The sequence below is a fragment of the Coturnix japonica genome, chromosome 1 (genome assembly GCF_054131305.1).
Source record: "Coturnix japonica strain WE chromosome 1, WE-NBRP24, whole genome shotgun sequence".
NCBI classification, from domain to species: domain Eukaryota; kingdom Metazoa; phylum Chordata; class Aves; order Galliformes; family Phasianidae; genus Coturnix; species Coturnix japonica.
The window spans coordinates 103404619-103421250 of record NC_140663.1 but is presented as its reverse complement, the minus strand read 5'-3'; the positions used below and the strand labels follow the sequence as shown (position 1 = coordinate 103421250).

General features: G+C 41.1%; 1 protein-coding gene and 1 long non-coding RNA gene across 2 annotated transcripts in view; one reads left to right on the top strand and one right to left on the bottom strand.

Annotated features, from left to right (window-relative positions):
- Positions 1-16632, top strand: part of OTC (ornithine transcarbamylase) — a 28327-nt gene that overhangs the window by 1390 nt on the left and 10305 nt on the right. Inside the window, exons 2-5 of the mRNA XM_015884585.3 lie at positions 1291-1429; positions 2464-2545; positions 6186-6273; positions 15578-15731. Of these exons, the coding sequence (XP_015740071.2) occupies positions 1291-1429; positions 2464-2545; positions 6186-6273; positions 15578-15731 (463 nt within the window). The remainder of the gene's footprint in view (positions 1-1290; positions 1430-2463; positions 2546-6185; positions 6274-15577; positions 15732-16632) is intronic.
- On the bottom strand, positions 8059-13071 carry LOC146762627 (uncharacterized). The gene is made up of 2 exons (XR_014946718.1): positions 12935-13071; positions 8059-8308 (listed from the first exon to the last, which is right to left on the bottom strand). It is a non-coding gene; the product is annotated as an uncharacterized LOC146762627 (long non-coding RNA).

Sequence of the window (16632 nt, the reverse complement as noted above, 5' to 3'; positions counted from 1 at the left end):
CTGCCTGTTATATTTTAACTTCAGTGTGTGGTCTCATGCCTCTTCTCTGGAATTTATTTATCTACTTCTGCCCCTATTTCTGAGGATGTGGACAAGGGAAGGGAACACACTTCCGAAGGTCATAGCAGTAAAACAGAAGCACGAAAGGAACACAGAGCTCAGAAAGGGATCCATAGTCCAGTGTTCTTGTAGCCAGACAAGAGCAGATCAGGTCAGCTATAATTTGCTTAGCCAGGTCTTGAAAATCTCCAAGGATGCTAATTCCAAATCCTCTCAGAGTAACCAGTTTTAGTGCTTGCCTGTCTTCTCGTGCAGAAGTTAATGGGAGATGACAATGGGCAGGTGGTGTAACTGAACTTGGTGTCAGTTTAAGAGCTTAAGAGGCACCCACTTGGAAATACGGAACCAGTAGCTGCAGAACCAGCTGTTTGCATTGGTTTGTACTCCATTTCATCAGATCAGTTTAAAAATGCTGCCTTCCAAAAAATATGGCAAGCTTGTACCCATACAAAACTTTAGCAAGAGTGCATTGCAGCGTGTGCTATGCTGAGGATGGCTGTTGGTACGGTGCAAAAGAAGGGGCTCATATGTCACTATATCAGTTGTCTTAATCCCATGGAAACACGAGCTTGGACTCAAATGTTTTATTAATACACCTCATCTAAAGTAGCAGAAATTATACTCTGGGTGATGATCAACATCCCATTCCATGTGGTTCTAAAGTCATAAGTCTACTTGGAGGCACTGTGCACTCCTTGAACACTGCATGTGCTCTGAATGTCCCTGAGCACATGGCAACACCTTGGTTTTATGACTTGGTTATCCTCTTTCCATGTCCCTTGAGTAATCAAGAGACATGTATATGACTGCCATCAGTTTTGTACATGAGAGTGGAATGTGGTCTGTGTCCTACCCATCCACAAAGCACTTGCCCATGTTCTGTACCTCAAAGGGCAGTTTATAGACTACCAATATGCAATGTCACCAGGCTCTGTGTGGCTATGCATTTGACTTTGTTTGATTAGGCAGCACACAGTCAAGCCATACACTCATCAGAAGGCTTAGAGTACAATCACTCCTACTGTGATCGGTATAGTGCACTGTAGGACATTGTGCCAGCGTGACCATGAAAGTTATCAAAACCAGTTAAAGCAGTCCATCAAGCTGATCCAGCTGGGTCAAATGAGGGGAGTGGGAGAGATTTTAGTTTCTTGCTTTTGCATGAGTACAATTTCATGTCAGGTGCCAAAAAATGTGCTGTTGCTTTTTTTTTTTCCTCTTTTGCCACAGCTGTGGGCCACCAAATCAAATGAATGTTTGTCTGAAAGGTCGTGACTTCCTTACTCTAGAGAACTACACAGCAGATGAACTGAAGTATTTGCTATGGGTGGCCTCAGATTTGAAACAAAGGATAAAGGACAAAGGAGAGGTAAAATGCTTTAACTGATATCTAAGTCACTCTGATGCTTGACATATCCGCCAATTAACCCGACTTATCCTGGGACCTCGACCGTCCGGGGGAGAGAAACATAAACATGGATGCCATGATGTCTTCTCTCAATTTATTGCTGCGTCACACTCCTTATATACCATCCTAAATCCCGTGCAGACACGTACACCCGCTGCACAAAACCTGATGCATGAGAGAGAACCTATACACGCACCTACCTAAATCCCCTGCCCACTAACTCTTAACCTACAGGCCTAACTCAGCTATTATAGAACACTCCATCTACTCAGAACTACTGTATGCACTCATAAATCCTTGCAAAGACAACTTAGTACCCCAACAGCTGCTGAAGAAAATATTGTTCTGAATGACATTGGGAATCAGCACTTTGGCTGATTTTCTCTATATATAATCACTGTAACTCTTAAATTCTGTATGCCATGTACTGTGGTCATGGTTTAGTGGGAAATATTTGTGATAGGTGGACAGTTGGACTGGATGATCTTAGAGATCTTTTCCAACCTTGGTGATTCTATGATTCTATACTACAAAACAAGGAACCTTCCTGTAAAATGTTCAGAGGTATTGTTTAAATACTACAGAGGAGCACAGAGATTAAAAAGTTAAATAGCTTTGCACAGCTAACTCCCTGTTATTGGCCATCCCCATCCATTTACACATGGTGTATATGCACCGCTAGATGTAGGACGCAGAAAACAGTTATCTGTTCTGCATAGGAATAAGATTAGCATCAGAGTTCTCCTCAATGCTATTTCGAATTGTCTGCCAAAATACAGTAGCTTTTTGTCATTAGAATTAGTTATTTCTCTTTAGCCTTTTTTCCCTGTTAGTTCTCCTTGACAAAGTTGAAACAAAGTTATGATTTAATGAAAACAACAACAACAAACAACTGTAACTTTTCTAATGCTGAATTAATATGTGAAAGAAGTATTTCACACTGGAAAACATGTAATGACTATAACATTGAAATGCCTTCTATTCTTGTTATCCAGTATTTGCCTTTGTTGCAAGGAAAATCCTTGGCCATGATTTTTGAGAAGAGAAGCACAAGAACAAGATTAGCTGCAGAAACAGGTAAATTGGAGGATCACATTGTATTTGCAATTGCACATTGTGAGTATGCACTTCAAAACACTGTAATTTTCTGTTTAGCATTTTTTAACCAAGAGATCCCTAAAGTTTTAAAGCAAAAATAGGAAAAGAGTGGTAGCTAACTGTGTTTCTCGTTGCATAATAATGTCTCATGAACATCCCTTTGGCCTCTGAAATATGACCACATCGTGGAAGATCAGAAATAAAGTAACAGGCCAAAGTGATGCTGATGTAAGTTCCCACTGTGATACGCATCTCCAAACTTGTGTTTTAGTAAGCATCACTAATTTAATCTTATGCAAGCTCTAATAAATGTCTTTCTAATGTATTATGCATTACCATTGTCACATTTCAGAGTATGTGTTTAGACTGGGAATCACAGTAAACTCTTGATGTAAATTAGGGAAAAAAGAAATTTAACATGATTACCTACACAGGAAGATAACTTGATGGAAACTCCAGGGTATTAGCCTAATAAGATCAGAAGCGGAACACTGTTCTTTTAGGATATAGTCTTACAAACACCAGGAACACATGCATAACTTTAATTACATGGAAGTTGCTCTGAAGTCAATGAGACCACTGAAATGAATAATTCATGTGTTTGTATGTTATCAAGAAACCCGGGAATTACTATGAATTGGTGACTGTATTAAGGGTACGTTTTTACTCATTGGGGAAGGAGAAGCTTCTCCCAGATTGTGACAAAACTTGTTGAATATTCACCTTTTTTTACAAGGTGTATGGGGAAAGGTAAAAACAAAACAAAACAAGGAAGAGTCAGGTAGGCCATCTGCAAGCATTTCTGAATTTGCTTTCATATCCTCTGACACAGTCTGCTGATCCTGGTCTTTGTATGGACTTGTCCCTTTCCATTTTCTCCAGATAAAGCAGCACTTATGAATGTGTTTCTATCTTGCATTTTCTATTTGTTAAAGCAACCCACCTCTTAATACTGGAGTTTTTAGGCCAGTTTCCAGTTGTCTGCCATATTCCTACATGGGCAGGTACACATGAATTCTCTAACCCTGTTTATCCTTCTTAATTCTGTATTCAGTGGGAAGCACATTTAGACCTTGGTTTTGAAGGTTTATGGGATGGGGAAGCTCAGGAAACTTCAAAGAAATAAACTTAAGGATGGGAGTTAATGCACATAAATTCATCCAAGAAAGATTAATTTCCAATGAAATAAAACCAATTTGTTTCTGAGCAAGAGTGCACACAAGAGAGTTCAATGCAGCTTTACTCCAGTACATTAAATTCACACCTTCAGTTATTTGGTATTAAGTCCTTTAAGCCTAAGGCTTGTTTTAAAGGCAGACTCAAGCTTTTTATGTTTGTGGAAACTCTATATATTTCAGCTGCTTTTTCATATACACTAATTCTCCCTTGGAATTTATAACTCAAAACAAATGTGGGGTCACACACATTCCTTTTAGCTGAATAAGCTAATTTCATGCCAGTTTTCTAATGTCCAGGGAAAGTGTACATTGAAGCAGATTGGAGTGTTTGCTTATAGAACACAGGAGTCATCTCAAATAGCATTTCCCAAGAGTTGCACCTTCAAGACCTTGAAATAGGTCACTTGTAGGACACGGCTCTGGTCATCAGATTGATGTGAACAAGCTTTGTAGCTCTCAGGAACAATGAGATAAAAATCGTTGTATTCTAGTTTAAAGGAGACTTGAAAAGTGCTGGCTACCATGTCTGCTCTGTGCAGTGCCCAGGAGATTGCTGCCACATATGAACACTGTGGAAGTCTCTTCCCAAGTCCTACAAAATGATCACACAAATGCTGAATGCAGACAGCATGCAACCAGGTAGAAATGGAAATGTAACAATACAGGTAGAGAATCCCTGCGTATCTTCTTCCCTTGTGCGCCAAAATACAGAAGATTCTGACAGGTTTACAGAATTTCACAGCCAGTGGCTTCTGCAGAATTACTCCCATCTCACTCATTGTACCATGGGGATAAGGGGAATAAGAAATCATTGCCTGGAGGCTACTGCCACGAAAATAATTGCATTACTTTCCATGTTCTAATGTAGTGGGTATGGCATCACATGACAAAAATAAACAGTATGTTTTATTTTCCTTGGAATTACTAGCCTTACTTAGTTTGCCTGTATTGCTGAGGGGCAACTCTTTCTTTGTTACCAGTCTAAATAAAAAGATACTGTATAGATCGTATAACATGGCAAATGATGAGGAAAATAAAAAATCCAAATCCAGATATACTGAAATATGAAGCAAAATCCTTTCTTTGAGTTTGAGAAGATGGGTGTATATGCATATGTACTGGTGATGGCAAGGCAGCCCTGTAGTTGTGTATACAATATGCAAACTAGAGGATGAGCTTTGGCCTGCTTACCCAACATACCAGAGCCAGACTGGAGTAGTGATGTAACTCAGATCTGTATAACCACTAGAACTCATGTCCTAAATAAGAGTTTGCATAAGTGGGATAAATTATGTGCCACAGCCCGAGGCACAGAACTGCCCACTTATTGAAAACAAACAAACAAACAAACAGAAACCTAACAGGAGTGAAAACTGTGGTAATGAGTTAATAAAGACTGCCTGAACAAAGTGGAGCACCTCACCTCAACCCTAGTGCCCACACAGGATGGAAGGTCATAAGGGCTGCTCTGTGCTCAGGGCCCAGCGGCAGGGCCCACATCTGCAGCTTGAGCTTCATTGCTTGGCGTTAGCTCTGGAAGGCTCCAATGTTCTTTACTGGTTTGATCATTCTTTGAAGGGTAGCTGCAGGATCAACTTCTTAATTTTTGAGGGGCCTTTAACAACGCGTTTGTTGAAGCTGCACTTCTCGAGATGTCTGCAGTGCCATCTAATGGCTGCAACTAGCCCAAGCAGCTTTTAATTTTGCTGCTTTTTTTTCCCCCTTCATGAAACAGCAGGAAATTTGTTAGCACCATGTCCCCAAATGCACAGTAAATGCCTTACAGGGCTTTCTACAGCCCAGTTCAAATCCTCTCATTCATACTTTCCCAGGTGTGGGATCCATCACTAAACCATTTGTGGAAGTTCATAAAACAATCCCCTCATGGCTCATCCTCCTGATATTCAGACATATATGGACTTTACACAGAGCTTTAGTGGAGGAAGGCTTTACACTTAAACCAGGCTAAGGCAAGGAGACTCAAGCGTGGTGAAAAAAGGTCTTTGCCTCTCTGTTTGTGTCAGCTGGTTGCTTGTGTGAGCTCTCTTGTGGAGGTGTAGTAGAAATAAGTCAGGAGAGAGCCTGAGATTTTCCCTTATCGTCAAGTTTGTCTGTCCAGAATAAGTCAGCTAATGTAAATGTTGTAGAAATTCAGCATGATAAATGGGTTACCTAACTAAGCAGGGAGCCATGGTGATGCCTTCAACAATATGTAGTCTTGCAGCTTGAATGGCTGTTCCTATTAACAGAGATCACAATTCATGCCTTAGCATTTCAGCAAAGCATCACATTTGAGTGGTTCCATCCTATTTATTTGCATCTTGTAGTGTAAGAATTTAAGCATTTGAAACATTCGGATGCCCTGCTGAGTTTTATTGCATGAAAATTATTTTGTTGTAGGGGCTGGTGCTTAATTTCTTTTTTCTTTGTTCTCCTTGCAGGATTTGCTCTCCTTGGAGGACATCCTTCCTTCCTTACAAAACAAGACATTCACCTGGGCACTAATGAGAGTCTCACAGATACAGCAAGGTTGGTAAGATGTTACTTAACTTATTGCTACGTATTTGGTAGATGCGTAAGGAAACAGTTGACCAGTCTGAAACCTCTCTTGAAGATTCTTAAAAGATAATATTTTCCAAATGAAAAATGTTAGAAAGCACTCCAAATTTCTTAAATATTTACAGGTCAGCTCACAGAAGCTATGGCTCCATACACCATCATTCTATCCATTCTAGTTCTTTAAAACACCTCTCAGCAATAAATATTTTTATTGAATTTTGATTATGGAGTCACACTGAGAATGATAGTCACAGAAACAGACAAGTCTCTGTAGAATTACTCCATTGATGATGGTATTGATAATAGCATGTATCTTCAAACATGACTCGAATCTTTTTGTTTTATTGGAATGAGTAGCTAGCAGCCTATCTATCTCCTCATTGTCACAGCTGGGAAGAACTTTCCTCAAAGTAGGCAGAACATGAGGTTATCATTTGCAGGTGCTCTTGATGTATTTCACAGCCCTCCATATATTAAAGACTCAGCCAGACACAGTAGCATGCTGCTTCCTAGGAATCCTTATTGCAGCCCGAGTCTCTCAGGCTTAGCTGTTGAAGTTAGAAGTGTCTGAAAGGTTTTGTTTTTGTTTTTTTCTGGTGTAAGATATACAGTGTCAGGTTTGTCAATCTCAAGTCAAAATATGCAGTCAGCCTGTTTCAGTAACTATGTTTTAAAATGATTGAAAAATCATGGCAACTCATGAGCTTACAAAGGGCCCACAATTAAACAGATTCTGAACCCAATGTGTCCACCTTGCCAGTTCAGTAGAGCTCATAGACAACCAGGGGATTTAAATATACCCCTTCAAAAGAAATTCTTCATATGTCATGACATACTGCCCCAGTTTAAGCAGAATAGCTACAGCTTCATCAAAGTGTCTCATTCAAAACCTTCAGAGCACAAGCATCCCACCTACAACTCCATTGGTAGGACAGCTGCAGGATTTTTTCAAACATATATAATGCTTACTATTAAAGGCAAATGGAGAATATATTAAAGTTATTTCCCCCGGAGGGGTGTAGGTAAGTATTATCCCCCCAGATTTTCCAATTTCTTCCTTTTTCACTGGGTCATTGCAATGTAAGTGTCTCTTGGCAGAGAAGGGTAAGAAAGGATGTTGATAGAGTGCAGTAACAGGGAAATGCGAGGCTGGGACAAAAGAGGCAGAGCCTGCATAGTAAGCAAGCTTACTTTAACATATCCCCTCTGATATCAAAGTAATAAGGGGCAGCCCTCACCTCTTGGACCCTGGGCACCATCAAGCAAACCTTCAGGAAGAGGAAGGATGTGGTCAGAGCCCTTATCTGGTGCTACCCTGCAACTTCACCAAGCACTGCCCTACCAGATGGGCAGCACTGTTGTCTGAAGGCTCTCTGCTATTCAGACATTAATGCTATGGCAAATCCAGCTGTCTTCTGATATATGAAAGGACATATTTTCTGTGGGTGCGTTTTTATTCCTTCTTCTCAAATAAGATTTTAAAAAAAGGCCATTAAGTCTTTGGTTTGCAGTATCTTGAGTGATCTTTGAACACATAAAAAGGAAAAAGAAAGACATGAAATACAAGGAATAAGGCAAAAGGCAGAAAGAAGCAACTCTTCTAGCCATTCCAGAGCAGACCTCATTCTGTGGAGAAGATTCTCACAATACCAACTTTCCATGTAAGCCATCACCCCTAATTCTCTGGCACAGCTTCCTCTTCCAGGTCAAGCTTCTGTCAAGACCCTTGTCATCAATTTACAAGCAATGAGCCGATAATGTTCCAATTAGAAACTTTTATTAATTGTAGCGGGTAAAACAAAAAGGCAATTCAGCGCTGGGCGACAGGGGAATCCTCGTTCCTCCAACTGCCGCACCTTCCCGTCCCTTGCAACTTCTTTTGTAAGGTCCATCCCGAGTGTATTGTCCTTTAATTGGTCGGTCGTGATCGTGCCACTTGGTGTGTCATTCCTTGGTTGGTCCTTCTGTGAAACTTTGTATCCATCGGGGCGCGCTTTGCCTGTAACTACGCAGAGTACACAATCTACCCATAAAATTAGAGTGCTCTGCAACCCTTGTGGCCTCCATATTCCACTATCACATCCCGGTCCTAATGAACAAGCACTCCACCACAATGCTACCACATCCCGGTCTTAATGAGCAAACATTTTATCACAGTCCCCCCTTTTCTTTTATTGTACTATTTTGTTTTGCTCATTAAACCGTTTTAGTTCTTGTCGACTCCTGGGCTCTTTTTCTTTGTTCTAACTGTTTTCTTAGTTCAGGCATTGTATCTATTGCTACCCCCGTTTGATCAACGTAGGTGCAACATTGTTCTTTAAGAGCCACACATAGTCCCCCTTGCTGCAATAGGAGAAGATCCAACCCCCTTCTATTTTGTAACACTACTTCTGATGGGACCACTTAAATGGCTCATGTGTCTGTACCTCTGTACCCCAACCCTCATTAATGAGACTTAATATTATTATCAATTGAGCTAGTTTTAGATAGGCAGTTTTCCCACTGCAGTAGTGAGTCTTTAATTGTTCGGGGGAGTTATTTCCAGTCTTGGGGTATCTTCTGGATTCTAAATCTTTGGATTCATTCATAATGGAGCAGACCCCTCCACATGTTTTATCTCCTCTGCCTCGCCCATCGACTCGGTTGCCTCGAGCCATGGGGTGTATAATCTTCTCGGCAGCAAGAGTATTCTTCAGGAGGGGCTGGTTTTGCTTCCCTTTTAAGTGGGTCTTTGGGGTACTGCACCCTATTCTTTTTCCCACTGGTTATACACTTAAGTGATGCTGGTAAGGATCTAAATTCACCCCCAGGTTTACCCCCTTCTATTAAAATTTCCACGGCCACTCTGAAGGCTAATAACCAATTTGTGTATCCCTGTTTCCGCAGTGGGTCCACTACCTTTCTAAAACATATCCCAACAGTTGCATTCACAATAGTCAAAATATTCCCTTCTACATTAAATTCTATACTGATACGTTTATACAATCATTGTTAATTCATGTTCTCATTTTCCTTGACGGAGGGTTTCGTGACAGTTTTACTTTCAAATCACCCGCTGGACTAGTGACTCTCCATTCGTGATTTTGTACTGGACCCTTAACACGACTAGCATGTGTCCATCCTTTTTCAGCAGTTCTGATGGCAGTATTGGTAGTCAATAACACCAGATAGGGACCTTCCCAGCGAGGCTGCAGTGTGGTTTCTCTCCAGGTCTTTATCAGAACCCAATCTCCAGGCTTTATTCGATGGAGGGTAATGTCCAGAGGGGGTCTTTGAGTCAATTGTCCCTTTTTCCACAATTCCTGTTTATACTTCATTAATTCCGTGATATAAGCTTGAATGTTCTGATCTACCACCCCCGGGTGATCTTTAGGGGTTCCTGCATCATATGGCATTCCGTATAACATTTCGAAGGGAGATATTCCTATGTCAGCCCGGGGCTGGGCCCTAAGGTTTAAGAGGGCAAGGGGAATGCATTTTATCCATGAGAGCTTAGTTTCTAGTGTTAATTTGGCCAATTGCTTTTTTAGTTCCCCATTCATTCTCTCTACTCGCCCTGAACTCTGTGGGTGCCAGGGAGTATGTTCTTCCCATTTTATTCCCAAGGCTTCAGCTATATTTCTAGTGATTCTTGATGTAAAGTGTGGTCCTTGATCTGAATCTATTACTTCTGTTACCCCATACCTAGGGATGATTTGTTCGAGTAATATTTTTGTTACTACCTGAGCTGTTGCTTTAGTTGTGGGGAATGCCTCTACATAATGTGTGAGGTGGTCTATTATGACTAATACATATTTATATCTTCCTACTTTAGGAAATTCGGTATAGATAGTGCCCTCTTTTCCCTGTAATCTTTTTAGTGCCTGTAAAACAGCATACAGCTCGCAAGCTTGAGCTGACCAAGTGTTACTCAAGGGTCCTGATTCCAATACCCGGAGGGTCTTTCCATCTACTATTGCATAACCTGATCTTCTCTTTCCCTCCACTACTCTAGAGGATCCATCCACAAATAATTTTTCCCCTTCTCTTAATTCTTCTTCCCTGCCCAATCCTGTGTTAAAACCCCATACGCTGTACCACTGTCTATGTTAACGAATAAATAAAAGGGTCTTTTTAAGTCAGGCAGGCTCAAGACAGGGGCATTGATGAGATCCTCCTTCAGCTTTTGTAGATTCTCTTCATCTTGTCTATCCCACTTTGTTAATCCATCGGTACTGAGCTTTTGATATAGGAACTTTACTTTACTGCTATAATTTTCGATCCATTGTCTACAATATCCCACTAATCCCAGCAATTGTCTTATTTGTCTCTTATTGCTTGGCGACGTCAGGGACAATATTCCTTGTATCCTTTCAGGATCTATCTTCTTTTCTCCTTTACTCAGGTAATGCCCTAGATATCTAACCTCCTCTTCCACAAATTGCAATTTCCTTTTTGATACTTTAAGTCCTTTCAGTCCCAAAAAGTTCAGCAATTTAATACTTTCTTTCCAAACCTTTCCCTCATCCTCTCCAGCAATTGATAGATCATCTACATACTGTATTAATTTGGTATCAGGATCTAGCTGATACTCTTGCAGGATCTGTTCTAGGGCTTGCCCAAACAAATTAGGGGATTCTGTGAAGCCTTGGGGGAGTACAGTCCATCTTATATTCTCTCCTCCTCCCTGTTTTCAGGCTTCCTAAATTTTTGCTGTCCTGGAATTCGATTTTGCGTCCATCCCCCCATTTTCCTTTCCAATTCCCTACTTTCTCTGACCGCTGTTACCATCATCCTAACCTGCCTATTATGTCTTTCTTCCTCCCTTCTTACATATACCTTCTGAGCTTCCCTCAAAAGTTCATCAAGCCCCCGATCCTGCCAATTTTCTATCTTTTCTAGTTTCTTGCGGATATCTTCCCAAGCCTTAGCTACGAACTGTGTTTTGAGCAGAGCCTGGCCTATCGGTGTATCGGGATCCAATCCTGAATATAGTTGTAAATTCTTGCGTAACCTTTCTAGCCGTTCAGTGGGTGTTTCCTCCTTCTTTTGTCTTTCATTAAAAGCTTTATTTATATTCTGACCTCTTGGGACCGCCTCCCTAATGCCCTGGATAATAATAGTCCGTAGGTCCTGCATGTGAGTCCTATGATTCTGGTTCTGATGGTCCCAATGAGGATTTTGTAGAGGCCACTTATCATCTGCAGCAGGCCCATGGGCATGTAGGGCATCCCAAATGCGCATCCCCGCACGCCTAATCATGCCTTTTTCTTCCACTATAAATAATATACTTAAAATAGACTGTAGTTCCTCCCAAGTGTAAATATTTGGCCCTAAGAATTGATCTACTCTGTCCGCCACCCCCAGGGGATCTTCCAGTATGCTGCCCATTTTTTTTTTTTCTTAAAATCTCTAACATCCCCTGAATTTAAGGGCACTGATATAAACCCCATCTGAGGTTGTGGACCTCCCATGGGCATTTCTCTTAAAGGGTAGAGGTTATTTTGTCGTGCCTTTGCCCGTGTCACAGGCCCTCCCCCTTCTATCTTTTGTACTCTCTCGAATCCATCTGCCCATGATCCAACTGAGGAGGAGAAGGTAGGGGAATTGCTGGTGGTAAAGCATATGGTGGGGGTCCCACTAAGGCCTCCTCTTCCCTTCGAGGTTTACGTTTTTCGACATCTTTTTCTTTTCGTGTCAAATTAAAAATGGGGACTCCTAAACCCTCTGGGCGAGTGACGCATACTGCTGCATAGTCACTTTCTTCTTGATTGAAAGGGGTTTTGGAGTTTACCCAAAAATTTAATTGCTGTTGTACCCAATCTTCATTAGAACCATACTTAGGCCACCATACTGCCGGGCCAATTTGTTGTCCACTCCAAATTTCTATACAATAATAAATCATCTTTGCTTTATCTTTATTTCTTGTTCCTGGATAGTGCATCCAGGCAATTAGCATGAACCCTAGAGGTGAGTCCTTAGGAATGGATGGTCGTTTAGAAGGCGTGGGTGGTTTAGTTTTACACTGCCCCATCTCGTTCTTTACTTCTTGCTCTCTTGTTTTATTCAACGTCTGTAGCTCCCCCTAGTGCCCGTAGCTCTAGGGGAACACCTAAATAATAATCATCCCTAGTGTCCGTAGCTCTAGGGGAACACCTGAATAATAATCATCCCTAGTGCTCGTAGCTCTAGGGGAACACCTAAATAATAATCATCCCTAGTGTCCGTAGCTCTAGGGGAACACCTGAATAATAATCATCCCTAGTGCTCGTAGCTCTAGGGGAACACCTGAATAATAATCATCCCTAGTGCTCGTAGCTCTAGGGGAACACCTAAATAATAATAATCATCCCTAGTGCCCGTAGCTCTAGGGGAACACCAAAGAATAACCCTCCATAGAGCCCATAGCCCTAGGGGTTGTGGTGGTGAAAGGGTCCCGCTTATACCCTGTACCCACCCTTCGGCGTGCCCTCACTCAGTGTTGCATTCACTCGCTTCCCCCAGGTCGTGGCCCACGCCCTCGCGGGCAATGGGAACCGCACTACTGTGGGGTCCACACTCGCTCGGGTTAGTGCCGGCTGCCGGCCCCCCTTCACAAGCACACAACACTCGCCACACGCCGGATTCCCAACCCAGACCGGACTATACTCACCTGTCCTGCGTCTTCGTCCGGACTTTCGTGCACGAAATTTAAAGGGTTAACCGGTTTTTCCTTGCCTTTGTGTTTTAAATTTCGGATCGTCGGCAGGAGTAGGGCGGGAGGATAGGAGCCGAGGCCACCTATTTAGGCGGGGCGCCCCCTCAGGCTCGTACCCACGCCAGTATTCCCGTCCGAGTCACGGCACCAAATTGTCATCAATTTACAAGCAATGAGCCGATAATGTTCCAATTAGAAACTTTTATTAATTGTAGCGGGTAAAACAAAAAGGCAATTCAGCGCTGGGCGACAGGGGAATCCTCGTTCCTCCAACTGCCGCACCTTCCCGTCCCTTGCAACTTCTTTTGTAAGGTCCATCCCGAGTGTATTGTCCTTTAATTGGTCGGTCGTGATCGTGCCACTTGGTGTGTCATTCCTTGGTTGGTCCTTCTGTGAAACTTTGTATCCATCGGGGCGCGCTTTGCCTGTAACTACGCAGAGTACACAATCTACCCATAAAATTAGAGTGCTCTGCAACCCTTGTGGCCTCCATATTCCACTATCACATCCCGGTCCTAATGAACAAGCACTCCACCACAATGCTACCACATCCCGGTCTTAATGAGCAAACATTTTATCACAACCCTGACCTGGGGATTTTTCTTCTCTGCTGAATCACATCACTTGCAAACTGCAGTGGAGTGAAGGCTTTCCAAAGTCATTACAGAGTCCCATGTACTCTGCTTCACTCTGGCTCTCATTAGAAGAATTATTGTTGACGTTGCATAATCAAGACTGAGTAGTTTACCCAAAATAACAATCTGTTATTAATTCCTTGGCATTTCATTTGAATGAAGAATGACATACCAACCTCATTCAGTTAAGGTGAGAATGATAAAAGAATGCTTGTAGTAAACCCAGAGAGTATTTCAAGTATCTATGGTTCTGTGTCTAGGCCTCTGAAGGTCTTAGAAGTACTTAAGATTGAGACTTGAAGCAATGGACACACAGGTTTGTAAAAGTCCTCCATTTTTTACATAATACCAGGGAAAGTTATGGAGCAAACCATCTTGGGTGAGATCACACAGCATGTGTGTGGTATCCAGGGGATCAGGCCCAGCCAGTGCAGGGTCTGAGATCTTGCTGGTAAGAATCCAGTAATTCTAGCAGCTACTAGCGTAAGAAGAAAATCCATCAGTGTTTGCTACTTGGACATCTTGAGATTCTTTATCTGTCACGTGAGATAGAAGTCAGCTGACCTAATATCCTAAAAATGTCGAAGATAATTCTAATGTAATTGCCTCTTTTTCTTGTTTGATGCAGGACTAAGTATACCTTGTCTAGTTAGCCACCTATTAAATGGTAACAGCATGGGCCATGCATCTCATCTCTGATGTCTAGTTTATGTTTTCACAGTCACATCTTTCAAGCTAGAAGAAACAAACAAAAACGACAGTACTTGTGAGCTAAGAAGAGAAACAGTCACACAATCATTCCAATAGCTTACCTTCAGAAAATACTTTGTTCGGTTTCTTCTTTTCTCTCATGGCTGCTATCAGCAGTCTTCAGAGGGAGGTCTGCATGGAACCTTGTAACGTTTTATAAGAGGTTTGCTTGCATGAGGCACTTCTGATGTCAGTAGAAAAAAAAACTGTTACTGATTTACTCTATCAGGAAATTTGTGTGTGTAAAGGCCATGCCATTAACAGCCATATTTTCACAAGAGGAGATATCAGAATCCTTTCTGGCTAGTCAGAAAGTGATATTGCAGTGTTTTTTCACACTCTCCTATCCAGTCTCTTCCTTGTTTTGTCTTAAGGTCCTATTAGAGATAACATTAAAGCACACAAAATGCTACTTCAAAGTCATGCTTCAGGGCCTGATTAAAACAGAAATGCAGAGAAATGTGGAGCCCCTATCCATATTTAATTTATCTAAAGAATTCAGGGCACACTAAGTATGCCATGCTAATCCACCATGCTAATCTCCGAGTCTGTCACACTTTGGCAAATAAGGGTAAAGCCAGAGTGTCACAGTGACTCCTGCCTGCCCCTATCCATACAATGAATTTCAAACTCAGACATTACTGTAATTCTGAGACCATGTGTGTCAGTGTGCAGCTGTGTAGATAGGAGAAAGAACAGGCTGGTATTGTCAGCTTTCTGTTTCTATCTTCATTAAGATCAATAAGTAATTGTGGTAATCTAAGGCAAATCTGCAGTCCTAATACTCACAAAGTTCAAGCTACCATACAGAGACACACTCAGAACATCTTTTCCTTTGGTAAAAGGCTCAAGAAATCTTATCCAAAGTTATCAAATTCTTTGAATATTACAGTATTGCACAACCTCTTATCTTAGTTCATTTACCTTAGCATTTATTGATGTTATATCTGTAGCTACGATCAAAAGCTAAGAAGAAACAACAGGAACTTTCATTTACTTGCTATAGTTTCTGAACAAGTAAAACTGCTTACTTTTTAGCAGCTTGTTAAGTGTCTGCATTTAAGTGTGTTATGCAGGCATCATAAATAATTCAGACAGCTGAGCATTTTTGATTCATTACCACTTTTCATTAATATTTATATGCTGCATACTGAAGGGTGCACTGGGGATGTATTTATTATGTTTGACTTGGATATTTTCTGCTGTCCCCTAGGGTGCTGTCCAGCATGACAAATGCAATCTTGGCTCGAGTTTATAAGCATAATGATTTGGACCTAATGACGAAAGAAGCCACGATCCCAATAATCAATGGATTGTCTGATTTATACCATCCTCTTCAGATTTTAGCTGATTACCTAACTCTTCAGGTACCAACATAATTCCTGCCTAATAACACTGGAAAAATCGGGTTCAAAACTATTTAGTGGCACCTTTTTTTTTTTTTTTTTTAAGTGGTAATTACATGGCACTTGTTATTTAAAGAGATCTTTATCCAGGAATATAATTAAGAACCTGCTTAATTTAAAACAATTACTTGGCTCTATCAACTGTAGTGGGACTGAAGTTAAGCATAAAATTAAGTACTTCATTGGAATTAGGCTGCAATTCAGAAAATTTGCAGGGAGGGTTAAATACAGAGATAAAGGCAAGATGCTGTCACAACTGATGCCAAAGGGAATTTTGCCACTGGCTCTAAAAAACCCAGTAGTTCACTCTAGATTCTGCCCTAACCCATGAACACTTTAAAAGGAATCACAATCCATATATGAGGAAATTGGTGAAACAAATGTTTTTCGAAAAGCCAGTTAATGCTACAAGTGTAAAAAAACATTCAGGTTCTTAAACCTATTTAACCTTTGCTCTATTCCTTTTCAAAGAATAGATGATAAAGATCATACTTTTAGTTCTAATGTAATAATACGTTGGTCTGTCAGTAGCATTTTACATATAGACATCATTTTACACATGGAATGGCAGGTGTTTATCTGTGAATCGAAGGACTATGGTGTGTTATAATCAATCAAGGAACTAGCCTATTAAAAAAGATTAGTGTACTACAGGGCTGGTTAGCAATTTTGATGAACTCTTCTCACCTTGTTTGCTTTCTGAATGAATAAAAATCACACTGCTTGAAAAAAGGACAGTTGGGATACTTTTGTGATTCGTTCAACTGCATTTCTCAGCTCTGCTATGGGACATTTGGTATGTGGAAAAGATGTTATGAAATAACAAGTTATTTGTGCCTTAAGCTGTGAATACAGATTCATG